The sequence below is a fragment of the Protomyctophum parallelum genome (assembly GCF_964188405.1).
Source record: "Protomyctophum parallelum genome assembly, chromosome: 12".
Classification (NCBI taxonomy): domain Eukaryota; kingdom Metazoa; phylum Chordata; class Actinopteri; order Myctophiformes; family Myctophidae; genus Protomyctophum; species Protomyctophum parallelum.
Genome location: NC_139712.1, coordinates 30,869,405 through 30,893,438, shown reverse-complemented (window position 1 = coordinate 30,893,438; position 24,034 = coordinate 30,869,405). Strand labels below are relative to the sequence as shown.

At 42.5% G+C, this 24,034-nt stretch overlaps 2 protein-coding genes across 3 annotated transcripts in view; one reads left to right on the top strand and one right to left on the bottom strand.

The window, feature by feature from the left end:
• Positions 1-1,769: 1,769 nt before the first annotated feature.
• LOC310868192 (protein adenylyltransferase SelO-like) lies at positions 1,770-23,933 on the top strand. 2 transcript variants are annotated; one of them, XM_083778483.1, is made up of 20 exons: positions 1,770-2,266; positions 3,161-3,279; positions 4,659-4,787; positions 5,134-5,198; positions 5,287-5,343; positions 5,563-5,661; positions 6,282-6,349; positions 6,544-6,631; positions 7,228-7,297; positions 7,738-7,810; positions 8,102-8,170; positions 8,797-8,926; positions 9,018-9,062; positions 9,256-9,337; positions 10,199-10,291; positions 12,847-12,926; positions 13,029-13,072; positions 13,161-13,240; positions 14,687-14,791; positions 23,894-23,933. In XM_083778483.1, the coding sequence occupies exons 1-20, from the start codon at positions 2,035-2,037 to the stop codon at positions 23,912-23,914; spliced, it is 1,749 nt and encodes a 582-aa protein (XP_083634609.1). In that variant the 5' UTR covers positions 1,770-2,034; the 3' UTR covers positions 23,915-23,933. The 2 variants fall into 2 exon arrangements, with proteins under 2 accessions (XP_083634609.1, XP_083634608.1); XM_083778482.1 differs by having other exon boundaries at positions 8,087-8,170.
• Positions 17,468-24,034, bottom strand: part of apbb1ip (amyloid beta (A4) precursor protein-binding, family B, member 1 interacting protein) — a 40,763-nt gene continuing 34,196 nt past the window's right edge. Inside the window, exons 10-14 of the mRNA XM_083778481.1 lie at positions 23,026-23,136; positions 20,222-20,320; positions 19,851-19,974; positions 19,360-19,421; positions 17,468-18,823 (exon numbers count right to left, since the gene is read on the bottom strand). Coding sequence (XP_083634607.1) covers positions 17,924-18,823; positions 19,360-19,421; positions 19,851-19,974; positions 20,222-20,320; positions 23,026-23,136 — 1,296 coding nt within the window. The 3' untranslated portion in view covers positions 17,468-17,923. The remainder of the gene's footprint in view (positions 18,824-19,359; positions 19,422-19,850; positions 19,975-20,221; positions 20,321-23,025; positions 23,137-24,034) is intronic.

Sequence of the window (24,034 nt, the reverse complement as noted above, 5' to 3'; positions counted from 1 at the left end):
TTGCCTCGCGGAGCCGTCTTTTGTCCAGTGTCCATTCTGGGTCCGGAAACGGTACTTTTTGTCAGCCTTGACCCCAGTAGAAGGTCTGCTGCTGTGAATTTTACACCTCTCCCGCTTAGCGGAGAGTGTGGTGTGGTAGAGGACATCTCCCCGAACGTGTGGGTATGTCCAGATAGTTGCCTCGCGGAGGCCTCTTTGTCCAGTGTCCATTCTGGGTCCGGAAACGGTACTTTTTGTCAGCATTGACCCCAGTAGAAGGTCTGCTGCTGTGAATTTTACACCTCTCCCGCTTAGCGGAGAGTGGGGTGTGGTACAGGACATCTCCCCGAACGCGTGGGTATGTCCAGATAGTTGCCTCGCGGAGCCGTCTTTTGTCCAGTGTCCATTCTGGGTCCGGAAACGGTACTTTTTGTCAGCCTTGACCCCAGTAGAAGGTCTGCTGCTGTGAATTTTACACCTCTCCCGCTTAGCGGAGAGTGTGGTGTGGTAGAGGACATCTCCCCGAACGTGTGGGTATGTCCAGATAGTTGCCTCGCGGAGGCCTCTTTGTCCAGTGTCCATTCTGGGTCCGGAAACGGTACTTTTTGTCAGCATTGACCCCAGTAGAAGGTCTGCTGCTGTGAATTTTACACCTCTCCCGCTTAGCGGAGAGTGTGGTGTGGTAGAGGACATCTCCCCGAACGTGTGGGTATGTCCAGATAGTTGCCTCGCGGAGGCCTCTTTGTCCAGTGTCCATTCTGGGTCCCGGAAACGGTACTTTTTTCAGCGTTGACCACAGTAGAAGGTCTGCTGCTGTGAATTTTACACCTCTCCCGCTTAGCGGAGAGTGGGGTGTGGTACAGGACATCTTCCCGAACGCGTGGGTATGTCCAGATAGTTGCCTCGCGGAGCCGTCTTTTGTCCAGTGTCCATTCTGGGTCCGGAAACGGTACTTTTTGTCAGCCTTGACCCCAGTAGAAGGTCTGCTGCTGTGAATTTTACACCTCTCCCGCTTAGCGGAGAGTGGGGTGTGGTATAGGACATCTCCCCGAACGCGTGGGTATGTCCAGATAGTTGCCTTGCGGAGCCGTCTTTTGTCCAGTGTCCACTTTATAAAGTCCATGCACTCCAGTGAATAGCATTTATCCATTTAGATAACTTTATTATTATTATTATAAGGATTTAATTACTTATTCTTACACAGAAACATAATGTGTGTCTTATAGCATCATATAGCATCATTTAAATGCTTAATTTGTAGTTTTAATGTGCAAATTAAACTTTTTTTCAATACTCTAGAGGGTACTCTTATTTTGAAGAGATCGTCCACCGGAAGTCTTAAATTAGCTCACTAGATTAGCTCACTAGACGCTGCCCTCGCGCGAGACCTTTATTTTATTTATTGTATTTTTCGTATTGTATTTTTTTCCTGTATTGTTTTGTATTATACTGTATTTTTTTTGTCTTGTTTTCATTTCATATGTTGTCTATTTGTATGTCTGATTCTTGTATTTATATTTTTCGTGTAAAATTTTAAAACTAAATATTTAATCATAAAAGAAGACAGGGGCCAATTCGCTTTGTACTTTGCATATCCGGTCTAGAGCGTATCAAGTATGTATGTGTGAGTAAAATTTACCGGGAATAGTAGGCGAACCTTAGACCGGATCTCAGCGCTCAGCAGCAAATAGACACCGATTTCCACATGTATGGCCCAATGGAAACGCCTGGTTGTGACGTTGTTGTGACGTAAGGTTTAATAACAAGGAAGCACCCGGTCACAGACAGTTACAGAACAGAGCATGGTCGCGTGGAGTGTGAGGAGTTGATGGCGAAGAATAAATAAATACATATTTATAATTTCGTTTTTAAATACATTGTCATGTTGTATAACAGCTATATATTGATTTGTTTTGTATAACTTCGAAAGTGTATCCAGGCGAGTTTGATTGTTATTTTTCAAGGCAGTAGTTCTATTATCAAACCTTGACAAGTGATTACATCATTACAGGTTTTCAAATATACGTATATACTTTAGAATTATAAGTACTGACAATGTTCCATATAGTCTGTGCCATGGGAGCTGTACTACTGACTAGCATGGTCAAGCCTGTATGCCTCCTGGAGGAGTTTTGTCAAAGTGTGAATGACGCAGATTGTCACATTCACGACAGCACTGACTCAAACAGACAGCCATCTCCACATATTCTCCAAAGCTATCTGAACAGGAGTTCAGACATGCTGCACGACTTGGACAACTTTGAAGTGTCATGTAAGAAGCTCATAGGTAAACGGTTTTTCAATGTTATTATGAGTTTACAGTTTAGAAATGCAGTATTTAGGGAACATTGATTGATTGATTGATTGAAATATTTATTAACCGTTTGCAGAATTACAGTACATTTCAAGCACAGCTCAATACTGTTAACTGTGAGTGGACGACCCAATGAAGCATTACACTTGTTTACAAGAGGGTCCACCTTGTTCAATTCATCAAAACATTAGAGACATACAAATAGACACTTCTATATAGCCAAAGAACAGAACAGAAATTCATCATAACGGAGGTAAAAATGGAAAAGAAACATATACAATGAGGGCAAAAGGGGTGGGGGGGGGGGATTCCGATTTTACGGGGGCCAGTTTCGAATTGCAGTCAACAGTAACAGGTAGACGGATGGAGGAAAGTGGGTGGTTGGGTACCAGAAAGACACGTGAAGCTGTGCCCAAACCACACTGGTAGGGACTCCTTGGGGGAGAAAACCGCAACCACACCAATACTAACTCAACAATGAGTTGCATCTGTGTGGTGGACCTTAAAACCGTCTTGTCCGTCTCAACCCTTTGGTGTGGTTTGGGCTTAAGACAGTAGTGCATGCTGTACGGCTTGGAAACGGTGGCACTGAAGGAAAGACAGGAGGCTGAGTTGGAGGGTTTAGAAGCCAGGCTTGGCGAGGTTGAGGAGATGGTTTGAACATGTGCAGAGGAGAGATGAGCGGTACATTGGGAAAAGGATGCTGAAGCTGGAACTGCCAGACAAGAGGAGAAGAGGAAAGCCAAACAGCGCCCCCGATGGGAAGTAGCCGCAAGAAGAAGCACAGAAGAGCTTTTTTCATTATGCAAGCCAAGGTGTGGTGTATAATTAATTAAAAGGTTGTCTTCTACTGTCATTCCTCTGCAGAAGCCTTCCAACTTGACAAGGTGCCCGGCAACTTTGTTCGCACTGTGAAGAACTGCATTTTCTCCAAATCCCTTCCAACCCCTCTGAAAGGCCCACTGAGACTGGCAGCCATTTCAGAGGTGAGTTTCTAATGTTGTCGGTCACATTTTGTGTCTATAGGCAGCCTTTATGTAAGAAATAATGTTGTGAAGTAACAAAGTGGAAGTATATTTGTTCTGTTTTTGGTCAGTCTGGTCAGTCTCCATCTAACAAGGGTTGGTGTTTTGGTGAGTGAGGATTCAGCTGAGACGCATGCACGTAGTGCATGACAACACCAGGCGGTCTTCCACAAGACATTCTAGTTTACAACAGAGAAATATATACAGTATTGGACAATGTGCACATGACGTGCCTAGAAGATTTGTAAACGAGGATAAGAACAGAATTAAACAGGAACAGAGCATGCATCTCATATCATTGTGTACATGATTGATTGATTGAAATTGATTGATTGACTTTAGTCTCTCTGATAAAGTAGTTCATGGTCATCATATCATTGCGAATGCAATGAGCACTAACTATGAGACCCTGCATATCATGTCTGTCTGTCTGTGCGTGTGTGTGTGTGTGTGTGTGTGTGTGTGTGTGTGTGTGTCTGTCTGTCTGTCTGTCTGTCTGTCTGTCTGTCTGTCCCGCTGTGACACCACCCGCCCGCCACCAGAGGGCGCAGCTGTAGCACACACACACACACACACACACACACACACACACACACAGAGGGCGCAGCTGTAGCACACACACACACACACACACACACACACACACACAAACAACCACACACACACACGAGCTGCGTTCGCTTCCCGCGTTTGCGCGTCTTACTTGTGTATATCAATATGCTTATGGTTTCACACTGGGTCAAGAGGTGTAAGGTCATAAATTGATAGGCTAGCTACTTCACGGGTGGCAAAGAGCAGTTTAACCATAGCCTGCCTGTGACATTACAGTAGAAGCAGATTTTAAGCAACAGTGCTGTCAGAGCCCGATTTCAAATGGCTCTAGGGATGGAACGATAATGGTTATTAATTTATTATCGTTCATTGTGATAATAAAACGCTCACAATAATCATATCGTAGAGATTTTCAAATGATGAAATTATCCTCCCTTAAACCCTCCATACTTAGTCAAATGGACCTATAAAGAGCGTACTCTTTTTTACTCTTCTACACCAAATCTCTTTGCCCAAAATAGCAGATCTACAAGCTCACAACGTGTCACCGTGACAACGCAACAGATTGTGAGCTTGTAGATCTGCTATTAGATCTGCTGTAGATCTGGCTAATTCTCCCCTCAGTATATGTACAGTATGCTGAGGTCAAGTCTTTAACAAAAGTGGGATTTAATGAGTGAGCATAAAGCATTTTGATTATTGTGATGATGACAATCACAAATATTTTGGCCACAATAATCGCAACATGGAATTTTCACATTGTCCCATCCCTAAATGTCTCCATATAGGATGTCATTGAGAACATCTTAGACCTGGAGGTGGCTTCAACGCAGTCTGATGATTTCCTGCATTATGCCAGTGGTGGCAGGCTGCTGCCAGGATCAGTACCACTGGCTCACAGATATGGGGGCCATCAGGTACACTGTGTTTATGACTGACTGTAAGTATTGATGTTGGCCAAGAATTCCTGTGATATTACATACATTTCATGTATTACAGATAAACAGCCACAGATCACCCCCATGTGGCGCTTGAGTGTACTCGCCCAATTATTCCTGCTACTTGGAGTCAGATATTGTCCTCTACTTTAATTTATATCCATTTGAAGATTCTGTCAGAAAACTGTGTGTTTAGTAAAATATCTCCATGTGAAATGTATGTAATATCGCAGCCATTATAGGGCTAGAATTGATGTTGCATCAATTTATTGGAATTGCTTCTTCAACCTATTTTAAATTGCTCATATCTCTGTCACACTGGTAGTTTGGCTACTGGGCTGGGCAGCTGGGAGATGGCCGAGCACATCTCCTTGGTCAGCACACCAACAGGTGAGCAGCTTATTAAGTCTTTGAGGTATTATACACAGCTTAAGCATTTGCAGAAGTCCAGACTCACTCATATGTTCCATTTCTCTAGGAAGGGAGAAATATGGGAACTCCAGCTCAAAGGCTCAGGGAAAACTCCTTACTCAAGGTGTAATATAACATTATGACTCCTTTATCATTTACCCAAAAGGCAGCTCAAATACAGTTCCATTATTTATACTGGAGAGATCTATAAATTGTACACTCAGCATTACCATTATTATGTTGTTATAATGTTCAGCATTAAACTACACTCTGTAACTTTCATGTCCGTTCATTTGATGTAATTTATACATGCGTATTTTGACTCTGTTTTATTTCACTGCAGGTCTGGAGATGGGCGAGCTGTTATCCGCTCCTCTGTCAGGGAGTTCTTGGGCAGTGAGGCCATGCATTCACTGGGGGTTCCCACCAGCAGAGCTGCAAGGTGAGGAACAATGAGCAAGCCAATAATTATGGCAACTTCATTAAAGCTTAATTTACACTGTAGTATGGTGGTGTTGAAAATGATGACCATCATGCAATTCACTATAGATTAAGCTTCATGCTGTCAAAACAAAGTCCTATAACTTTGAATCAGTGGACCAATAATAACAAGCATAATCATTGAAAGGCTACTAGTGTTAAAGCTGCAGCTGCACTATGCAACGTTCCTCTGCTAAGGGGATAAATTGAATCTTCAGGTCAAAATTTGCGTTGAACCAGAAACGGGATCGTGTCAAAGGTCACATCTCACCTAGACACAGGATCTAAATAGAAGAGCAGGGAGAACAAAATGCAACCACCCCAATTGTATAATTATGTTATATTGTATTAACTTACTCTAACATACAGAAGGGACAATTCTTTTTTTTACATTTTATAAAAATAAAGGATATTTAGCAAAAGCCTTCTCCTATTATTAGCCTTATATAACAGGAGGACGTCCTCGCGAACCTTCTTAAACATAATGACATAACCTCAGCTTTTGACAGCTGGTAAATCTGTTTTGGAATCGGAATCAGGTACATAAATGAAATGTCTCGAACATGTGGTGTTGTGTTTTAGTCTTATCGTAAGTGATGAGCCAGTGCTGAGGGATCCGTTCTACAACGGCAACGTCAAGAAGGAGCGAGGTACTGTGAAATTTATAGTAATTTTTAACATATTGTTTTGTTATTTATTAGCAAAGGGATTGTATCTGTGTAGCTCTCTCAATACATTAGCGCATCTGTGCTTTCTTACACATGTATCTTGTCCATTATAGTTGTGGGTTGTTTTAACCATTAACAAAATTGCCGTTGAAACTTTGTGGATTTCCATTTCCCAGGAGCGATCGTTCTAAGGCTCGCCAAGTCATGGTTTCGTATCGGGTCGTTGGAAATTCTGGCTCGATCCGGAGAGCCGGATCTTCTGAGGTCAGATTCTGTTTATCTGTTCATAGAATCATTTTGATGGGGAAAATAATGGCATATGGAGCGATGAGCACAATGTTTTGAAGTGAAGATACGAGTAGGGCTGTCATGATTACAAATGACAAATTCATACAAATAATTGCGATTAACGATTTAATTGTGTTTATTGTTATCAGACATTGGAACATCATGAATATAATTTAAATGTCTGTTTGGCCTTTAGGCTTCGTAATCACAAATTGCACAGGGCATATATGACACATGACTGAATATACAACGAAATTACTGACAAATCTAATACTTTCATACTTTAGTAAAAGTAGCGTAAATAGTTGATCTACAATCTCGTTGACTATTTCTGCTATTTTTGGAAAATGTTTGGACATTTTTCAACATGGAAACGATTGACGATTGTGAGAGAATAATTGCGAATATCTCAAATCATTGCGATTAGATGATTATGTAATAATTGTGAATTTGTGACAGGCAGTAAGAGTAGAAGTGTACCCCCTTTCTCTTCAAGCTGTGATTTACCATTGCCTGTTCTAATTCATGTGTAACAATAATGCATACTGTATACATTGTGCTGTTGCTTCCAGAAACCTGTTGAACTTTGTGATTGAAGAGCAGTTTCCTTCCATCAGCTCAGAGGACCCAGATAGATATTTGGTGTGTATTGTGAAATCTATTGAATCATTAGTCACGTGTTAACCTCAAGATTATTATGCTAAATTTTAAAATGTTCGGCACTAACTCAAAGCTTTTGTAGATGCAATATTTAGGGGTTAAATACTATAGTGCACTGACTGAATACTACTAATTGTCCGGTCCCTCATCTAATTTCGTTCACATTTTTGGGGCGATCTATATATTTTTGGAAATGGAAACTTTAGAGCATTACAAATCAGAATCCATTTGCACAGATGCCAATATGGTGGCCATCTTGGATTTTGAAAAATTGTGACATTTTGAATGCTCGCTTTTCAGTATCTTTACTTCTGGATAGGGAGGGATCATAAATTCCAGTGGCAAATTCCAGGGCCGAATGGTTTATAATTGTACTTGATTTGTGTGCTACAGAATATTCATGGTTCTATGTTCATTCCTAGGTATTTTACGATACAGTCGTAAATGAAACCGCACATCTGATTGCCCAGTGGATGTCTGTTGGGTTTGCACATGGTGAGTAGCGCTTCTGAATCATCACTGTGCCATTCAACTTGTCTATAATTAAAGCCTCAATCTGTGATTTATTCACCTGGTTGGCAGTATGTATAACAGGAGGAACAATATTACTAGAAGATCATCATTTTACATATCGTGTTCATTGTTTAGGCCCTAAACAATTAACATGATATGTAAAATGACTTGGTCATACAAACATTTTCAGTTGTGAGATTAAAATTTTCTTTAATCCATGCATATGTAATTTGACATAATGTGTTCTCACAATGACAGGCGTGTGCAACACAGATAACTTCAGTCTTCTCTCCATCACCATTGACTACGGGCCGTTTGGCTTCATGGACTCTTATGACCCTAGTATGTTTTTATAAACACTGAACTTTTACATTTGCGTATTATGTATTTGTGTATTTTGCCATTCAAAAAGTATCAGAGCTGTTTTTGTAAATGTAAATGATTGAATACTATTAAGGTGGTTGCACACTGGGCGCGTTTTCCGATGGAGAAACGCCACTAAAAATCCGAAGAACGCGCTCGGTGTGTGGGGACCTTTAGTCAGAAATGTAAACAGCACGTGGTACAGGAATACATTAAAGCTAATAGGATAACACAAAAAGATCCTGGGGACTTGTTTCCATTGTGGTCCTATGTATTCAATTCATCCACATACAAAATGAACACACTAATACCGTCATCAACAAATACAATGTACAAAAATACAAAATTATCCCGATAGAATTGTTTGAAAGAAACCATCCTTTAATCAGTTTAATGGATGGTGTAAGGACATTACACATTGTGGTGGCAGAGCAGTAGAATGAGAACTGTCCCATGTTTGTTCTAAATTTGGGGTAGTACCAGATCATGCAGAAATTTGGATCAATTTGGAGAAGTAGTTCTACACCGTCATCCTACATGTATGATGGTATTGAGAGCATTGAGTGAGGACAATGTCTCTTTGTGACTTTTTTTTTTGTGTGCAGATTTTGTCCCCAACACGTCCGATGACGAGGGGAGGTACAGCATCGGGGCTCAGGCTAATGTTGGACTGTTCAACCTGGAGAGGTTACTGGACGCTCTCCGTCCTGTGCTTACCCCAGAGCAACAGCAGGGGTCAGTATATATCAAGATAGCGTGTTATCAGAAATTACCCATTGTTACAGTGTTAACTATATCAGCCAAATAAACTTCTCTTCCACTGCAGGGCTAAGCAAGTTTTAAAGGGATACGGCGATATTTACCACACTAGGTAAGCTAATACAAATATAAAATAGCACATCCATAAGTTCACATCTTGTTGCATAGCGGCATGTGAGCTTTTAGATCTGCTATCTTTGAAAATTACGATTATTATTTTATTTATTTACATTTGCTTCTTCTTTTTTTAACTTTTCAACTGTAATGACTTTAAGTGGTTAATGTATTTAATTATACATGTTCAGGGCTCAGCAGCTACTGAAGGGAAAACTGGGGCTACTCGGTGAGGAGGAGGACGATGAATATCTCATTGCTTATCTTCTTAAGGTGAGTGCTTTGATCAATCGATTGATTGATTGAATATTTTATTATTATTTATTATTGACATTTTTGCAAATAGTACAGTGGCACAATTATACAATGACGCTAAAATGGATAACACAAAACGCCCTACCAGGCTTGTTTCCATTGTGGTCCTGTGTATTCAATTCATAGAGACATACAATAATAAAACATTACATTACATTACAAACAGTTGGGGGGTGGGGGCATTTCTGGTGGTAAGCTTAGACTTGACTTTCAATAATTAAAAAGAATGCAGTGGTGTCGCAACACCGGCATACCCACACAACGGCATACCCACTTCAGCCATATATACTTATACAGTATATTTGAAAAGAAAATAATCATTTGAAAATTGAAATGCGACATTTTGCACAATGAGTACTTTCTACTTTTGATTTTGATACCCATACGTTTGTACTTTTACTAAAGTAAATTTCGAATACCGGACATTTACTTGTAACAGCTTAGTAATACATTACAGTATTGATACTTTTACTTGTGTTAAAACATGTGAGTACTTTTTGAGTGGTGCAACCACTCCAAGGAACAGCAATGTCCGTCCTCACCTATGTGACTATGTTTAGAGTACCAGTAGGGGCAAAAGTGGCGCTGTTGTGTCAGAAACAGAGACAGAGACAGTGTTGCACTGTTGCCTGCTAATTACAGAGAGAGAGAGAGAGAGAGAGCCAGGGGGAGAGGGGAGTTGCACCACTCAGTTCACACGGGTGTGATTCTTTCCACCACCGCTGGTTTGTCAGCTGTATCTTGTGTGTGTGTGTGTGTGTGTGTGTGTGTGTGTGTGTGTGTGTGTGTGTGTGTGTGTGTGTGTGTGTGTGTGTGTAGATGATGGCGGACACAAGGTCAGACTTCACCATGACCTTCAGGCAGCTCAGTGAAGTCACTGTCCAGCAGCTTCACAACACGGAGGTCACAAAGGTCAAAACCTGCCACTTACATTTAATTCACCACCAGTGTTGATGTCGTCGACTAAAACTATGACGAAACATTTCCGTCAACTACCTTTTTTCACTGACGAAAACGAAATAAAACTAGAAAAAGTGCCCTTCTGGGCACAGGTCTCCACCAGGATTTCTTCCTCAGCCTAGTGGGAATATGCGTGCACAGTTTCATCGCAATCGGACGCTGTGTTGAGGAGTTGTGGCGATTTGTACAAAGCGGGCTACTCCTGAAAACTGTAGGAGCCAATCGTGGCCAATCAGGATGGAATATGAGAAATCAAACAAACCTGTCTTGATCACATGACTATGGAGATCATGTGTTTACCGATTTGCGTGAAATTTGGATAAAATCTGAAGGAGTAATAATAGAAAATGTGTTTTACATATGTCGGCCTCCTGGTGGCGCTATAAAGAGCAGATGTGAAAAATTCCAGGCAAAGGTTTTTCCTTGGCCTCTAGGGAGTTGGCATACAAAGTTATCCACAGATCCGTGCAGTTAGAGGTAAAAACACTTTTCGGCCAGTTATAGCGCCACCTTGAGGCTGAGTTGAAATTGTTCATGTGGCATTTCGTCCTCGACCTAGTGGGAATGTGGGTGCACAATTTCACGGAAATCACGCGATGTGTTCATGATTTGCAGCATTTTGTTTGAAACTGAGCACTCCTGTGAACTTTGGAAGCCAATCTCAACCAATCAGGATGGAGTCTGAGAAATCTGAAAGACCGGTTTCATTGAATGGCTCTAGAGAGACTGTGTACCAATTTGCGTGATGTTTGGACAAAATCTGTAGGTGTACTGTGCAAAAACTTGTTTTGCACAAAGCGGCCTCCTGGTGGCGCTATAACAGGCCGTTCTGGAAAGTTTGGGGCAGAGGTTCATCATTGGCATCCAGGGAGTGTGTGTGCAAAATTTGGCATCGACCGGGTTAACGGTGGCCGAGGTTAGCTGCTCACGGACACACACACACACGGACGGACACACCCCCCCCCCCCCCCCCCCCCCCCCCCCCCCCGAACCTCAAATGACGTCACATTGTAGGCTCTACATACAGAGCCGAACCGACTTTTATTCGGCTCTAAAATAGGAGTATGAATCGGCCCTTAGTAACACCCAGCACCCAGGACGAAGTTTTATCCAAGAGACGAAGTTTATTGATATTTGGTCAGAATTTGGTCAGAATTTATTGAAAGGATAGCCCCTTGAGATGCAGCATCTCATTTTAGAGGGGGTCCTGTATACAGGGAAAAACATTACATACAGTACAGTGCAGTTACACAGATAGACAGTGCACAATAGACAATACAGACATGTACAGATACAGTTAGCTTGCTCATCCTCTCCCACCCACTCCCCCATCCAACTCTTTTTGGACAGGCATATTGAGACTAGTACAGTACAGTGATTTGGAACAGGGGTCAGAAGTAAACAGCAGTACGAGCAGTGTTAGTAGCATGAACAGGTTGAACAGGTTGTTTTGAGGTGTGAATACAGAGAAGTCCTGAAGCGGCCGGGAGAGGTCACAGATCTGAGAGAAAGGGGAAGGTTGTTCCAGTCAAATGGGGCTTTGTAATGGAATGACCTGCGTCCGGATACAGAGAATATTCTTCTGGGAATAGCAAAGTAGGGATGTTGATATGAAAACCGATCGCATCGCTCCACAGCCTAGGAGTGCCTGTTGCGCAATCCTCGATGTTGCACAACAGTGGGACGTCATCGGAAATGTTAATAACTTGCGATCTAAATCATCCCGTCAAATTCTAAGAAAATATCCTGTGTTAGATGGGCCCTCGCTGTCCAGTCACTAGTCGCGTTAGATGTAATCATGCCTCTTGTTGTTGTCGATCGCCGTTAGTGTTTTGGCTACATTTAGCTGCTCCAGCCAAATCCGGTATAACTTCCGGACGCTATGATTTAATGGATAAAATAACCCTGGGCAATCGGAGTGTTAAGACTAAATATATTGACAATTTCATCAACAAATAAAAACTAGATAAAAAAATAGGAATAAAAAAGTTCCAAAAAGGTAGCACATCCAAAAATTAAACAAGCGGGGGACAAGGTACTCACATTTCCATTTATTTTTATTGGCACACACCAAAAAGGAATGCTAACGCGTTTCGGCTATGCAGCCTTCATCAGAGACTGAGATGCATTAGAACTAAAGGACAAGTCTTTTTATGTTTGGTTGCGCTCGGGTGTTGCGGTCTGAAAATAGAAGATCTACATACGCTTTCCCCTGCGATGCGTTGTGAGCTTGTTGTAGGTCGGTTATTTTCAGGAGGCAACCATAAAATCAACCATTACAACACCATCAAGACCCGCCAAAATACATTTACCTGTCAGCAGGTAGTATTGGGCGTGACGAGCATGTCCTCTCGGTGGAGGCTCCTCACTGGCAGGTGAGTCGGTGTAGGACACAACAACAGTGACAACACAGGGTGGTGTGTTGGGGAGGAACGACTAACTTGGGTAGGAAAGGATATCGGATGTGTATTGTCATGCATAGTGACAGACGTCTCTTGTTTGGGCAGGAGTTGTGGGCTCTTCACGACCTGTCGTCCCACAAGCTGTATGCAGAGTGGCTCGGCATGTACGCTCAAAGACTGGGCAGGTGGGGGTGACAAAGTGATGACGAATGCATGACAAAATTGCACCGTTTACCAAGAAACTGGGATGAAAAATGTGTTTCTGACTTGGTTTCCTGTCTTCTCAGGCAAGGAGATGACACTGATGAGGATCGCCAGCATAGAATGAAAAGTAAGGGAGTGTTATATTAAAATATCTTATTGAATTCATAGAGAAATGCTGAACGGAACTCTAAACTCCCCCTAAAACTCTCCTACAGATGTAAATCCTCGCTATGTGCTGAGGAACTGGATGGCAGAGTCGGCCATACGGAAAGCAGACGTTGACGATTTCTCTGAGGTATGTACACGTCTACGAAGATGACAGTCCTAAAAACCTGACTCGAATCAAGGCTCATTAAGTCCTCCTTAAAAAGCTGGTTCAGCAGCAGTAGAAGCTGCTTCTAAATTGGGAACTGAGTAGTCAATATATATATATAGATATTATATATATATATATATTGTAAATGATGTATTTGACGTTCTGCCCCCCATTTGAGTGGCAAGTACACCCACACATCCATTCAGTGATTTCTTCATATGTGCCCACGGGGACACATTAGCGCATCATGAACTCGACATTACATGACAATATGCACACCTCATACTGAGGGACCGCAATGAAGAAGACAATATGCACACCTCATACTGAGGGACCGCAATGAAGAAGACAATATGCACACCTCATACTGAGGGACCGCAATGAAGAAGACAATATGCACACCTCATACTGAGGGACCGCAATGAAGAAGACAATATGCACACCTCATACTGAGGGACCGCAATGAAGAAGACAATATGCACACCTCATACTGAGGGACCGCAATGAAGAAGACAATATGCACACCTCATACTGACGGACCGCAATGAAGAAGAGCTATATACGCTATATACGCTTTTTCTTTTTTTGCGTCATCCTTTTGATTATGGTGGGTCAGACGTATGTTATTTTTATTTATTTATTTCATGATTTCAATAAAGATATCAATCAAGACCAAACAAATAGCGATGGCTATTATTGATCTTCACTAGCCCATTTAGACCCGAGAACGATTCTACAAAATGTCTTCTAAATCATGATAGTTTTCTGAAAAACCCATGTTTCTATGTCAGTGGTGCTCAACCTTTTTCATGTCAAGGACCCCCAGAATTATCTGTATTTTGCCGCCGACCCCCATCTGAAAATATGTTGTTAACCCTCCAGAAGCAAAGATTTTAGTTAAAAATGTTCGCTCTGAAAGAATATATATTCAAAGATTTGCGTCACATTTTCACGATTTTTCAAAAATAGCAGACCTACAAGTTTTTAGATCTGCTATTTTTCAATAGCTAAAGTGTAACATAATGCTCGAAACACCAAGAGGGGTTCCAGCCCAGAATGGGCTAGCCAGCGGTTCCCAAACCTTTTTGGCCATGCACCCCCTGTTAGTGCCCAACCTAGTTGACGCAACCCCCCACATGGAAATATAAATTGCATAAGCTATATAGAGACATATATTTCCTATTTATCCACATACATGCACATATATGGCATATATATGCAGCATAGGCCATATTCTTGCCATATATTGGCATAATATGTTAATATATTTAAAATAAAACGATAGTACCAGCATTAGCCTTTTCATGTTGCACACCCCCTAGAAGACGCTCGTGTACCACAAGGGGTGCACGCACCACAGTTTGGGAACCACTGGGCTAGAGTGAGTGTTCATGGTCTGTGCATGTGTTGACGTGCCCCCATTAGGTGGAGCTGCTGCACCACATTCTGACCCGTCCCTATCTTACACAAGACGCTGCAGAGAAGGCGGGGTATGCAGCACGACCCCCAAGGTGGGCCCAGAGGTTAAAGGTCAGCTGTTCCTCTTAATTGTCACCTCGTGGATGGACAGACGGACATAACTGTGTGGTGGTTTTATCTGGGACTGCAGTATGCCGCACGGCAGTCGTTTTCAACCCTTTTCATGTCAAGGTCCGTAATTTATTTGGCATTTGAGCCATTTGATGAGATTTAGCCTCTCAGACCCAAAACTTTGAATATGTTGTGATCGTTGGATAAGATGTTGTTCACAATTCCATGCTGTATTGATGTGGTACCACACAGGAGAAATAACAGGCAAATGTTGATCAAAATAACAATTATGTTATTATGTAATTGTGTAGATTTGTAAATAATATACAAGAAGTCTACATAAGTCTACACAACTTAATTATTAAAGACGCAGAGAAATGAAAAATATGTTTTTCACACTTTTCAAGCATATCGTGGTCATCATATGGGCATACCTCCATCCACCTCTACCTACAACCAAATTTCCATATTTGTGTATTTTTATATCAAAAGTCCATAAAATCTCATTTTAATTACTTCCTTTGAACGAAAATATGCTGCGTGATGACGTGTCGAGTCCTGCATGAATAAAAATGAACCTTGATTTCATTCACCTAGTTTATTCCCATTGCTGCGCGTTCCTCCAACACAGCTGGTTTTGATTACAGAACTACTCAATTTTTATTCTCATTCAAGATGACATCCAGAGACAGTGAATTACTCGTTTTCATCACGCTAAGCCCTGTGACATGTAAACAAACAAACTCAACACACGTGTCACGCATGTAGCGGAGCTACATCCCATACTCTGAAGCGATGTGACATTCTGATTGGTCCAAAAACACTTGATAGCGTAAAATTAATCCCTAATTGCTCCCGATGTGCTGGTTGGTGCCTTGCATGGTTTCCTCTGGCATCGGTGTGTGAATGTAATGTAATGTAATGTGAATGTAAAGCGCCTTGGATAAAGGCGCTATATCAGGGTTGCCCACACTTTTTTGACTTGAGAGCTACCGTATATTTCCAAATAACAGCCCTTGCTCAAATAGCCGCCCACTACCTAATAACGGCCCAGGTTCTGACACCATTTTGCGTAATAACCGCCTCGTCCAAATAACCACCCTCGTCCATATAACCGCCCATGGGCCGTTATTTGCAAACTTAATCAGCCTCAGCCCTCATTTATATTATTGTATTCGTGTTCACCGTGTTGAGTTTGCAGATCTCCGCACGCCACTCACGCCAATCCCTTGCAGGGATTATATTGGTGGGTCGTGGCCTGAAAAGAAGAACCGCTGCCTTAGGTTGTAACTGTAACTGGCATGTCGAGTGTTTGGTCTGCTCTACAACACCAAGGTCATGATGAGAAATCACAGACCGTTCTCATAACGCATCACTGTGTGAAACTGTGTGTTTTATTCAGAATGGTTAATAACTTCACTATAAGCAGATGCACAGCCTTTAGATTTTTTGTATCATTTCTTTGTTGGTGCATTATGTAAATCAAAATAAAGAGCACATACACTGGAACCTGTCATATGGTAATTAATTTGTAATTTATTGTAAATTATTGTGCTTTTCTGTAGTTACGGGCAGAAAGAAGATATTGACAAGGCCGGCTGTCATGAAAAAAAAATTGACGATTAATTGTCACACACATAATAGGAATTTAACTTTTAGGCTTCGTAATGAAAAAATGCACAGGCATTTTTATAAATGCTATACTAAGGTAAAACATAGTGGAAATAGCTGATCTACAAGCTTACAACACGTCAAAGCTAATTCAGCTTTTTTAAATATATGAACATCTTTCAACATGGAAATTATTATGACGATTATGTCAAAGATAATTGAGATTATCTCAAATAATTGTGATTAGACGATTATGTAATAATTATTTGTGACAACCCGAGACAGTGATAGTGTCACAAATGTACTTTCCGCACAACAAGCAAAGAGCTTGTAGCCAATCCATCACACCTTTTAGTGGCAGCTGAGCTGAACGCTTGTTACTGTACATGTCCCAAAATTGTGTAACTAACATTGATTGGTTGTGAAATGGAAGGGAGGTTGGGGTTCAATCCCCTGGCTGGGTCATACCAAAGACTGTGAAAATGGGACTCGGTGCCTCCCTGCTTGGCACTCAGCATCAAGGGTTGGATTGGGGGTAAGTCACAGTGGGGCCTATGTAAGCGATTGCAGCAACCACACTTTGCAATTTTTCTAAATTGCGACATTTCTATTTATACATGTTCTGGAGAAACCCTGGAGACGAACATTCAGTATTAAATTGGGTCTTATGATCACAATAAGAACTTTTGCAACGGACAAGACCAAGTCTTTGCCACATAGACATGTATCTGTGTACGGACATATTGATGACCTACTTACTTACAGAATAACAAGCCCAGGGATGCTTAAATAAGTGCACATGGCAACAGTGTTATACCACAGGGCATTTTCTTTCATAGAAAAACATAGAAGAGGAGGAAGTATTTATTTTAGTACACTTACTTACAGTACCGTTTGTTAAGATTCAGACATTTAAACATTGTAGGCCGTTGACATTGAGAATTAAAGACTGTTGGGACATATTCCAGGGGTCGCTGGGTGGCTTTATTATTCTTTTTTTTACAGTTTATTTACAACCCTTATTTCCACATAATATATACATCAGCATAAGAACATATGCTATTACTTTGTTTGAAGGAAACACAAAATACAATACAACTACAGTATACAGTACCTGTAAAAACATCATTGTAATATGTAACAGCACTGCTTATAAACTCTGCCCCTGTACAAAAACGAACAAGCACTAATTGCCTGTTTCAGCTGTGCTATGAAATAACTGGACTTAGATCTTCTATTTCTGAAAAAACTGAACATTTATGCAAATCTTTTAATATATTTGTTTTTAAAGCTAACATTTTCAACTCAAATATTGGCTTTTGGGGCGTCCCTGGAACCACATATATTGAGATGTGGGTCTGAGGCCAAATGCATATAATTTTGGGTGGTCCATGACATGAAAAAGATTGAGCACCACTGATAAAAGTTATTTTCCGAAAACTGTTAGCATTTGGAAGACGTTTGTAGAATCGGACCTCAGGTCTTAATGAGTTCATCTGACGGCTCCATGCTTAGGAGGAGCTACTGATCGCCACGTCTCTTCTGCATCTTCTTCATCAGTTCTGACATCATATCCCCCCCTCCTCCTCCTCCTCCAGCCCCTCCGGCTCCCCCGGTGGACAGCGACGGCGTAGTCCTCCTGGGTGGAGCGGGAGGCATCTTCCGCGAACCGCCGCCCGGCCTGGCGGGCGTCAGCCGGGGAGGCGGAGCGGCGGCCGGAGGCGGTGGGGGAGGGGGAGGCAGGGCCTCACCGCCGTCAGGAGGCGGTGGTGGTGGTAAGAAGCCGGGGTCGGGTGGCGGAGGGGGCAGAGAGCGGTCGACGAAACCACCCGAGCTCATGGGCGGAGGAGGTGGCGGGAAGGTGTTCCTTGGCGGAGGTGGCGGGAAGGAATTCTCGGACGCGGTTGGGGGCGGAGGGAAGGCGTTCTTTGGCGGAGGTGGCGGCAAGGAATTCTTGGACGCGGTTGGGGGCCGAGTGAAGGAGTTCCTGGATGGGGGTGGAGGAGGGAAGGAGCTCTTCGCGGGTGAAGGTGGGGGCGGAGGGAAGGAGTTCACGGACGGCGGCAGCGAACCGAAGCCGGCGGCGGGGGGAGCAACTCGAGGCGGGGGAGGGAGGAAGTCGGGCGGGGAGTCGTCCGGGGCATCGTCGTCGAGGAGGAGCGGTGCGGGGGGCGGCGGTGGTAGTATGTCCACCGTTGCCGGCGGCGGAAGAGGGAAGTTTGACGGCAGGTGGTGTTGGCGAACAGACGCGGCGACCGGTGGCGGTGAGGTGCGCCTGGCGGCCAAGGGAGGTGGCGGCGGGGGCAGGGGGGTGGGGTCTGGAGGAGGTGGGGGCAGGGTCCCACTTGGAGGTGGAGGAGGAGGAGGAGGTGGAGGTGGAGGAGGTGGAGGTGATGTGCCACCAGAGGCATCGCCCGAATCCTGAGTTGGATGTGAAATCAGAAGGTTACTCAATACATGTGTTAGGTTGATAGTATTTACTTTAACAATTTGTTTTCCATAGGTTTACAGATTGATATCTATTATCTACAGTATGCTGTCTGACAGAACAACTATGTCCAAAATAACTTTTCAGGAAAACAAAAACAAAAAACACTGTTTTCAAAGTTGGTATGGCGACTGCAGATAATGTACTTGCATGTGTCTTTATTATCTCATCACTTTACCCAAATACAGCTCAAGTGGAGTTAGGAGGTTTTTAACCATTTATGTGGAGATAGTTGTTTTGTCCATCATTGATTAGAATGACCAAGTCAGATGGAAACAAATATGAGTTGGAGTTAAGTGGTTTGACCGACATTTTGAGGATCCATTCAATGGACTTGGGAGGTTTGGTCAGAAGCGCTTTTTTAATGCTTTGCATTGGTTCAATATGACAGCGACGTTTCTCTGCATTAATGTTACACAGTATGTCAGTTTCATCTCTAATAATGTTAATTGTGACTGGTAGTTTTTACCTTGGAGACAGGTCCTGGTTGGAGCTTGGGAGCGTGCCCGTTAGCCTGGCTTTCTGCTTTATCTAGGAGACAGACAAAAATAGAGACCACACACACAATCAATGTTAGCTTGCCTTGGACCACATCAGTGTGGTTCCCAAACCTTTTAGCTCAAGACCCCAAAGAGAAATTAGACGTTTGCCCGGCCGGGACCCAAACTATAGTGAGAATAGCATTAGCGTTGTGATCTATTGTAGATTGTAGATTTATTCGATTTTGGGATTTGTTCTGAATTTGTTTTAATGAAAATGTTTTATTTCTTTGGGGGAAATTTTTCAATTTGTTTTTAAATAATTACAACAAAATGTTACTCGCGACCTATAAAAATCGATCCGTGACCCACAAATGGGTCCCGGAACCACTGTTTGGGAACCACTGAGTTAAACTGTCTGTTGTTGGGTTACGCTCGTGGAACAACAGATGGTGTGTATTTCAAGCTACAGTATTATTACCTTTGATGGTGGCTGAAGTTGTGGACACATCAGAGCTAGGAGCACTGCGATTGGTCCATGCAGAGTTACACTCTGCAGCCTTCTTCTGGGCAACTTTATAATTTTCATACATAGCCACCCCATACTTGAAAATAGAGAGGAAAAAAGAGAATTGTTAGATGTTATGAGATTTATGACGAATTGTAATGTTCTTGGTTCTTGTGTAGTGCAACTAAGAGATCTGTCAATTGAAATGTAAAGTCATATCAGAAATGGTACTAAAGTACACCACAGTTGGGGACTATTCAAGTTTTGAATAATCGTAAGACAATTTCAAAGTACTAGTAAATTCATGTGAGATCATGAATTCCCTGCTCTGGGATCAGTGTCACCTTTGCTATTCGTATCCCGGTCACCCAGAGACCCAAGGTCCTGTTGTCATCACAGCACAGGTACTTGATGTACTGAGACTCCTTCTGGATCTGAGGATGCTGTTGTACACAAATTAGACAACACGTTAAATCGTAGCAGGTTAACACAATTAGCTGCTTGAGGTTGCTGCCAGTTATGACCCGAGTTATGTGCTTGTGTCATCATGTCTGACTAAATTTCATACAGTGTAGGGACGGTTATTGTCAGTCATGCTAACATGCTAGCATGGCTCTGAACTCTGAAGGCATTCAAGGCGACTTAGGCGAGCCATGTCAGCTGAAGCCATGAAAGGTGTAGCACCACACTTGCACTGGCCGTAGCACTTGCCCTAGCCTCGGCGACGACCTTACAGGCTTAAGGCTAAACATGTAATTTAGATAGCATGTTATGAAAGAAGAAGTAGATAGCATGTTATGTAGACAGATGCCAGGTCATTGTGTTTATAGTTTCAATGTACAGATTTTTTTCTTTGGATAGTCTACTGTTGGACTGAGGATAGGGGTTTACTATATGATCCTTGTGATGTCCTCGTTTACTGTAAATCGCTCTGGATTAAGAGCGTCCTAAAATCATATTCCTTTGAAAATCCTCCTTTCAACTGCTTTGCACTGTGAATATATTTGCAATCCCATAGTTGGAACGGTGGGGCGTTGCTACAGTATAGGAACCGGACCAATGTTAAAGGCTTCCGTAGGTATCAACCATTATATAGAGTATAGACGGAGTGTACGTTGGGGTATGTATATATACGGACTTGGCATATGACACCACCTAGCGTCGACGTACGTACAGACTTGGGGGGGGGGGGGGGGGGGGGGGGGGGGATAGTTAAATACAGTACTTACAGTAAGTACATTTACTTGGTTATATTCCACCACTGATTAAAGGCTTCCGAAATGTCTGCTCTGAGAGTGTAAGGTCACCCCCCACCCACCTCCACCCCCGCCTGTGTGCCAAGACAGCACCTAGCAGACCTCGCTCCGTCGTCACCGCCTGCCTGCAGGCCTCGACGAGGGCTGTGTGTCTTTCAGTAGAAGATGATTCAGTTTCCCTTGCCCCTTCTCTCTAAGCCCCCTTTGGCTTCAGAAACACCGCCATTCAGAAACCCGGTTAGGGTTAGGGCAGCAGTGAAAGATGGTTTCAGATCTCTCAAAGACTTAACCACCAGTCCACTACCCCTTCCAATTCTTCTCGTCGTCTTTCTGTTTCATATCGGTCAGCATCTCTCGGCCTTAGAGGAAATGGTGACGATCTTAATAAAAATGTCTTATGGTCACAGCTCTGGTGATGAATGTGCAAGTATTTGGGACTTAAATTAAATACAAGATTAACGTTTTTTTTTTTCCTTCACAAAGGTCTTTTATCACATTCCTTTTCTCTCATTTCTCTGTTCTGTTGATCCAGATAAATTGGTCATCTTTCACTTCCTCAAATGACATAAGCCGCGGCACTTCTCATTTCCAGTGAAGCAATAAGTAGCTGTGGTGCTGACCACGATGCAAGGGTGGTGGAATTTATACCCAAAAAGATGGATCGTCGAAAGGGCCTTTCTGTGTTGAGTCTGCATGTTCTCCTTGTGTCCCCTAGGGTAGGTACCCTAGTTGCCCTATGAGCCATGAGGCCCATAGGGCAAGAGCCCCATCTCTTGTTTCATTAGTGTGAGGCAGCTTTATGTACCATGAGGCAGCTTTATGTATAAGTACACTCTCTGGACATGACGCTAGTATGTTGCAGGGTCTTACCCTAAATCTAACCATTGATGCTGAGCGCCAAGCAGGGTGCCATTGGGTCCCATTTGGTATGACCCGGCCGGAGATTGAACCCCTGAACCTCTGTCTATGCAAAAGTCCTTGCCCCAACCCACTGCCCGATGTCAAAACTGAGATGTTAATCATAATGTTTTAGCAATATAAAACATTGTATTTCCCAAACTGTGGGTCGTGTTGGGAATGATTTCCATCTCTTTTGAGGTGAAAAGAGGCGGTGACTGGCAAGAACTCCGTAGCCAATGATCACATCTTATAAACGAGGGTGGCAGTGGCTCAGGAGGTCGAGGGGCCGATTGGGAACAAAAGGTTCCCGGTTTTATCCCGGGCTCCCCCAAAGTTGGTGTCGAAGTGTCCTTGAGAAGTTCAATATTTCTCTTTGTTTCAAATTTCAGATCTTTGAATACAGTAGTGCAAAACAAATATTTAACCACTTACAGTAACTTTATCAGTTATGGTATACCGTATATCATTAACTCGCATACATAGATTATCACTTGGATTCCATAGAAGTGGAGCTGGAACAGATGAACCTGTCCTGGGGAGAGGCGCAACATGCTGCCAGGGATCGAATGAAATGGAGAGTGCTCATTGAAGCCTTATGTCCCATTGGGGACGAAGAGGAGTAAGTAAAGTAAGTAATTCCATAGAAGTCAGCATGTCTTCTATAGAAGTGTGTCCTACACCAAAAATGCTGCGATGTGTTGTAAGCTTGTAGATAGACTATTTTCGGTTATCATAACTTATTAGTCATTTCAGTGTTCCAGAAAACCCTAATGATCATTGATTCATATTAACCACAATAGTTAAACACCTCAATCTCCAATTTATTCAACAGGTTAGCTGTATGGCTACCAAAACATTTGACATATTGTGTTAAGTGTGCAGGACAGACGGCGCTAGGGTGTTGTCGCTCCTTTCACGCTGTTCCACAAATCACATATTGGGACATTCTTCAGTTGTGAGATTTTATTTTGCTTTTATATCCATGAACTCACCTTCAGGACAAAGCAGAAGTCCGTCGGGGCCTTGTATTTGCTCTTGAATTCTTTTCCGTAGTAGACGTTCACGTTGTCAAACTGTACGAAGCAGACCAGGTCGCGAGAGGTCTGTAGGGGGAAAGAGGGCAAGTTGGTTCCAGGTCATCCTTCAGGCTTAAAAAAACACTCTTGACCTGCAGGCAGGAGATTTACTGCTTAGTTAACATACCACTTATGTGAAGTAAATATCTAGAGGCTGTAGATGTTGTCACATTGCAGCCATGTTGCTTATAAGTAAATTGTACAATAGTGTTGATTTTGATAGCAATTTTTATTTATTTAATTTTAGTTTTATTTCAGTCATCTGAAATGTTTGAGTTTTAGTTGACAAAATATTGTAAAGTTCTGTTGAGTAAAATGTATTTTGACGAACCTTGATGTCGTCGTAGTGGCAGATTTTTCAATTGTCTTGCATGCTGAAAATAGCAGATATATAGTCACACCGCGACGTGTTGTGAGCTTGTAGATCTTCTCTTTTCAGAGCGGAACCAAACATATAATGACTTGTCTATTAGTTCTACTGGATCTCTTTGAAAAAAAGCAGATGTACAAGCTTACAATGTGTCGTTTCACGGCGCATTGTGAGCTTGTAGATCTGCTATTTTCAAATGAGTTTTATTCATTTGAAAACTTGTGAAATGGGACTTTCTGCATAATGAGCACTTTTACTGTTGGTACTTTAAGTACCATTTGATGCCAATACCTTTTATTCACGTACATTTTGAATACCGAACACAAGTACCCTTCCAGACCCTCTCCTCAATGTTGACAGCTAGTGGACATAAGTGATTATTAGCATTTAGATTTTTTTTGTTTTGCTTCAAAGGTTCACTCTTCGGCCAAGTAGCAGCTCCAGTGGATGTATATTGAACAAACAGGGCATGCTGTGGGTTGACATTAGCCTAAGACCTCGGGCAAGGGTCTTCAACAGGGGCTCCGGGACTGCTAGTGGCTGGTGTCCTTAGAG

Bases quoted from the DNA above. Each gene is read 5' to 3' on its own strand.
- LOC310868192 (XM_083778482.1), top strand. From the start codon at position 2,035: ATGTTCCATATAGTCTGTGCCATGGGAGCTGTACTACTGACTAGCATG. The intron at 6,350-6,543 runs GTACTGTGAAAT...TCCATTTCCCAG, and splicing joins CAACGTCAAGAAGGAGCGAG to GAGCGATCGTTCTAAGGCTC. The intron at 8,171-8,796 runs GTATGTTTTTAT...TTTTGTGTGCAG, and splicing joins CATGGACTCTTATGACCCTA to ATTTTGTCCCCAACACGTCC.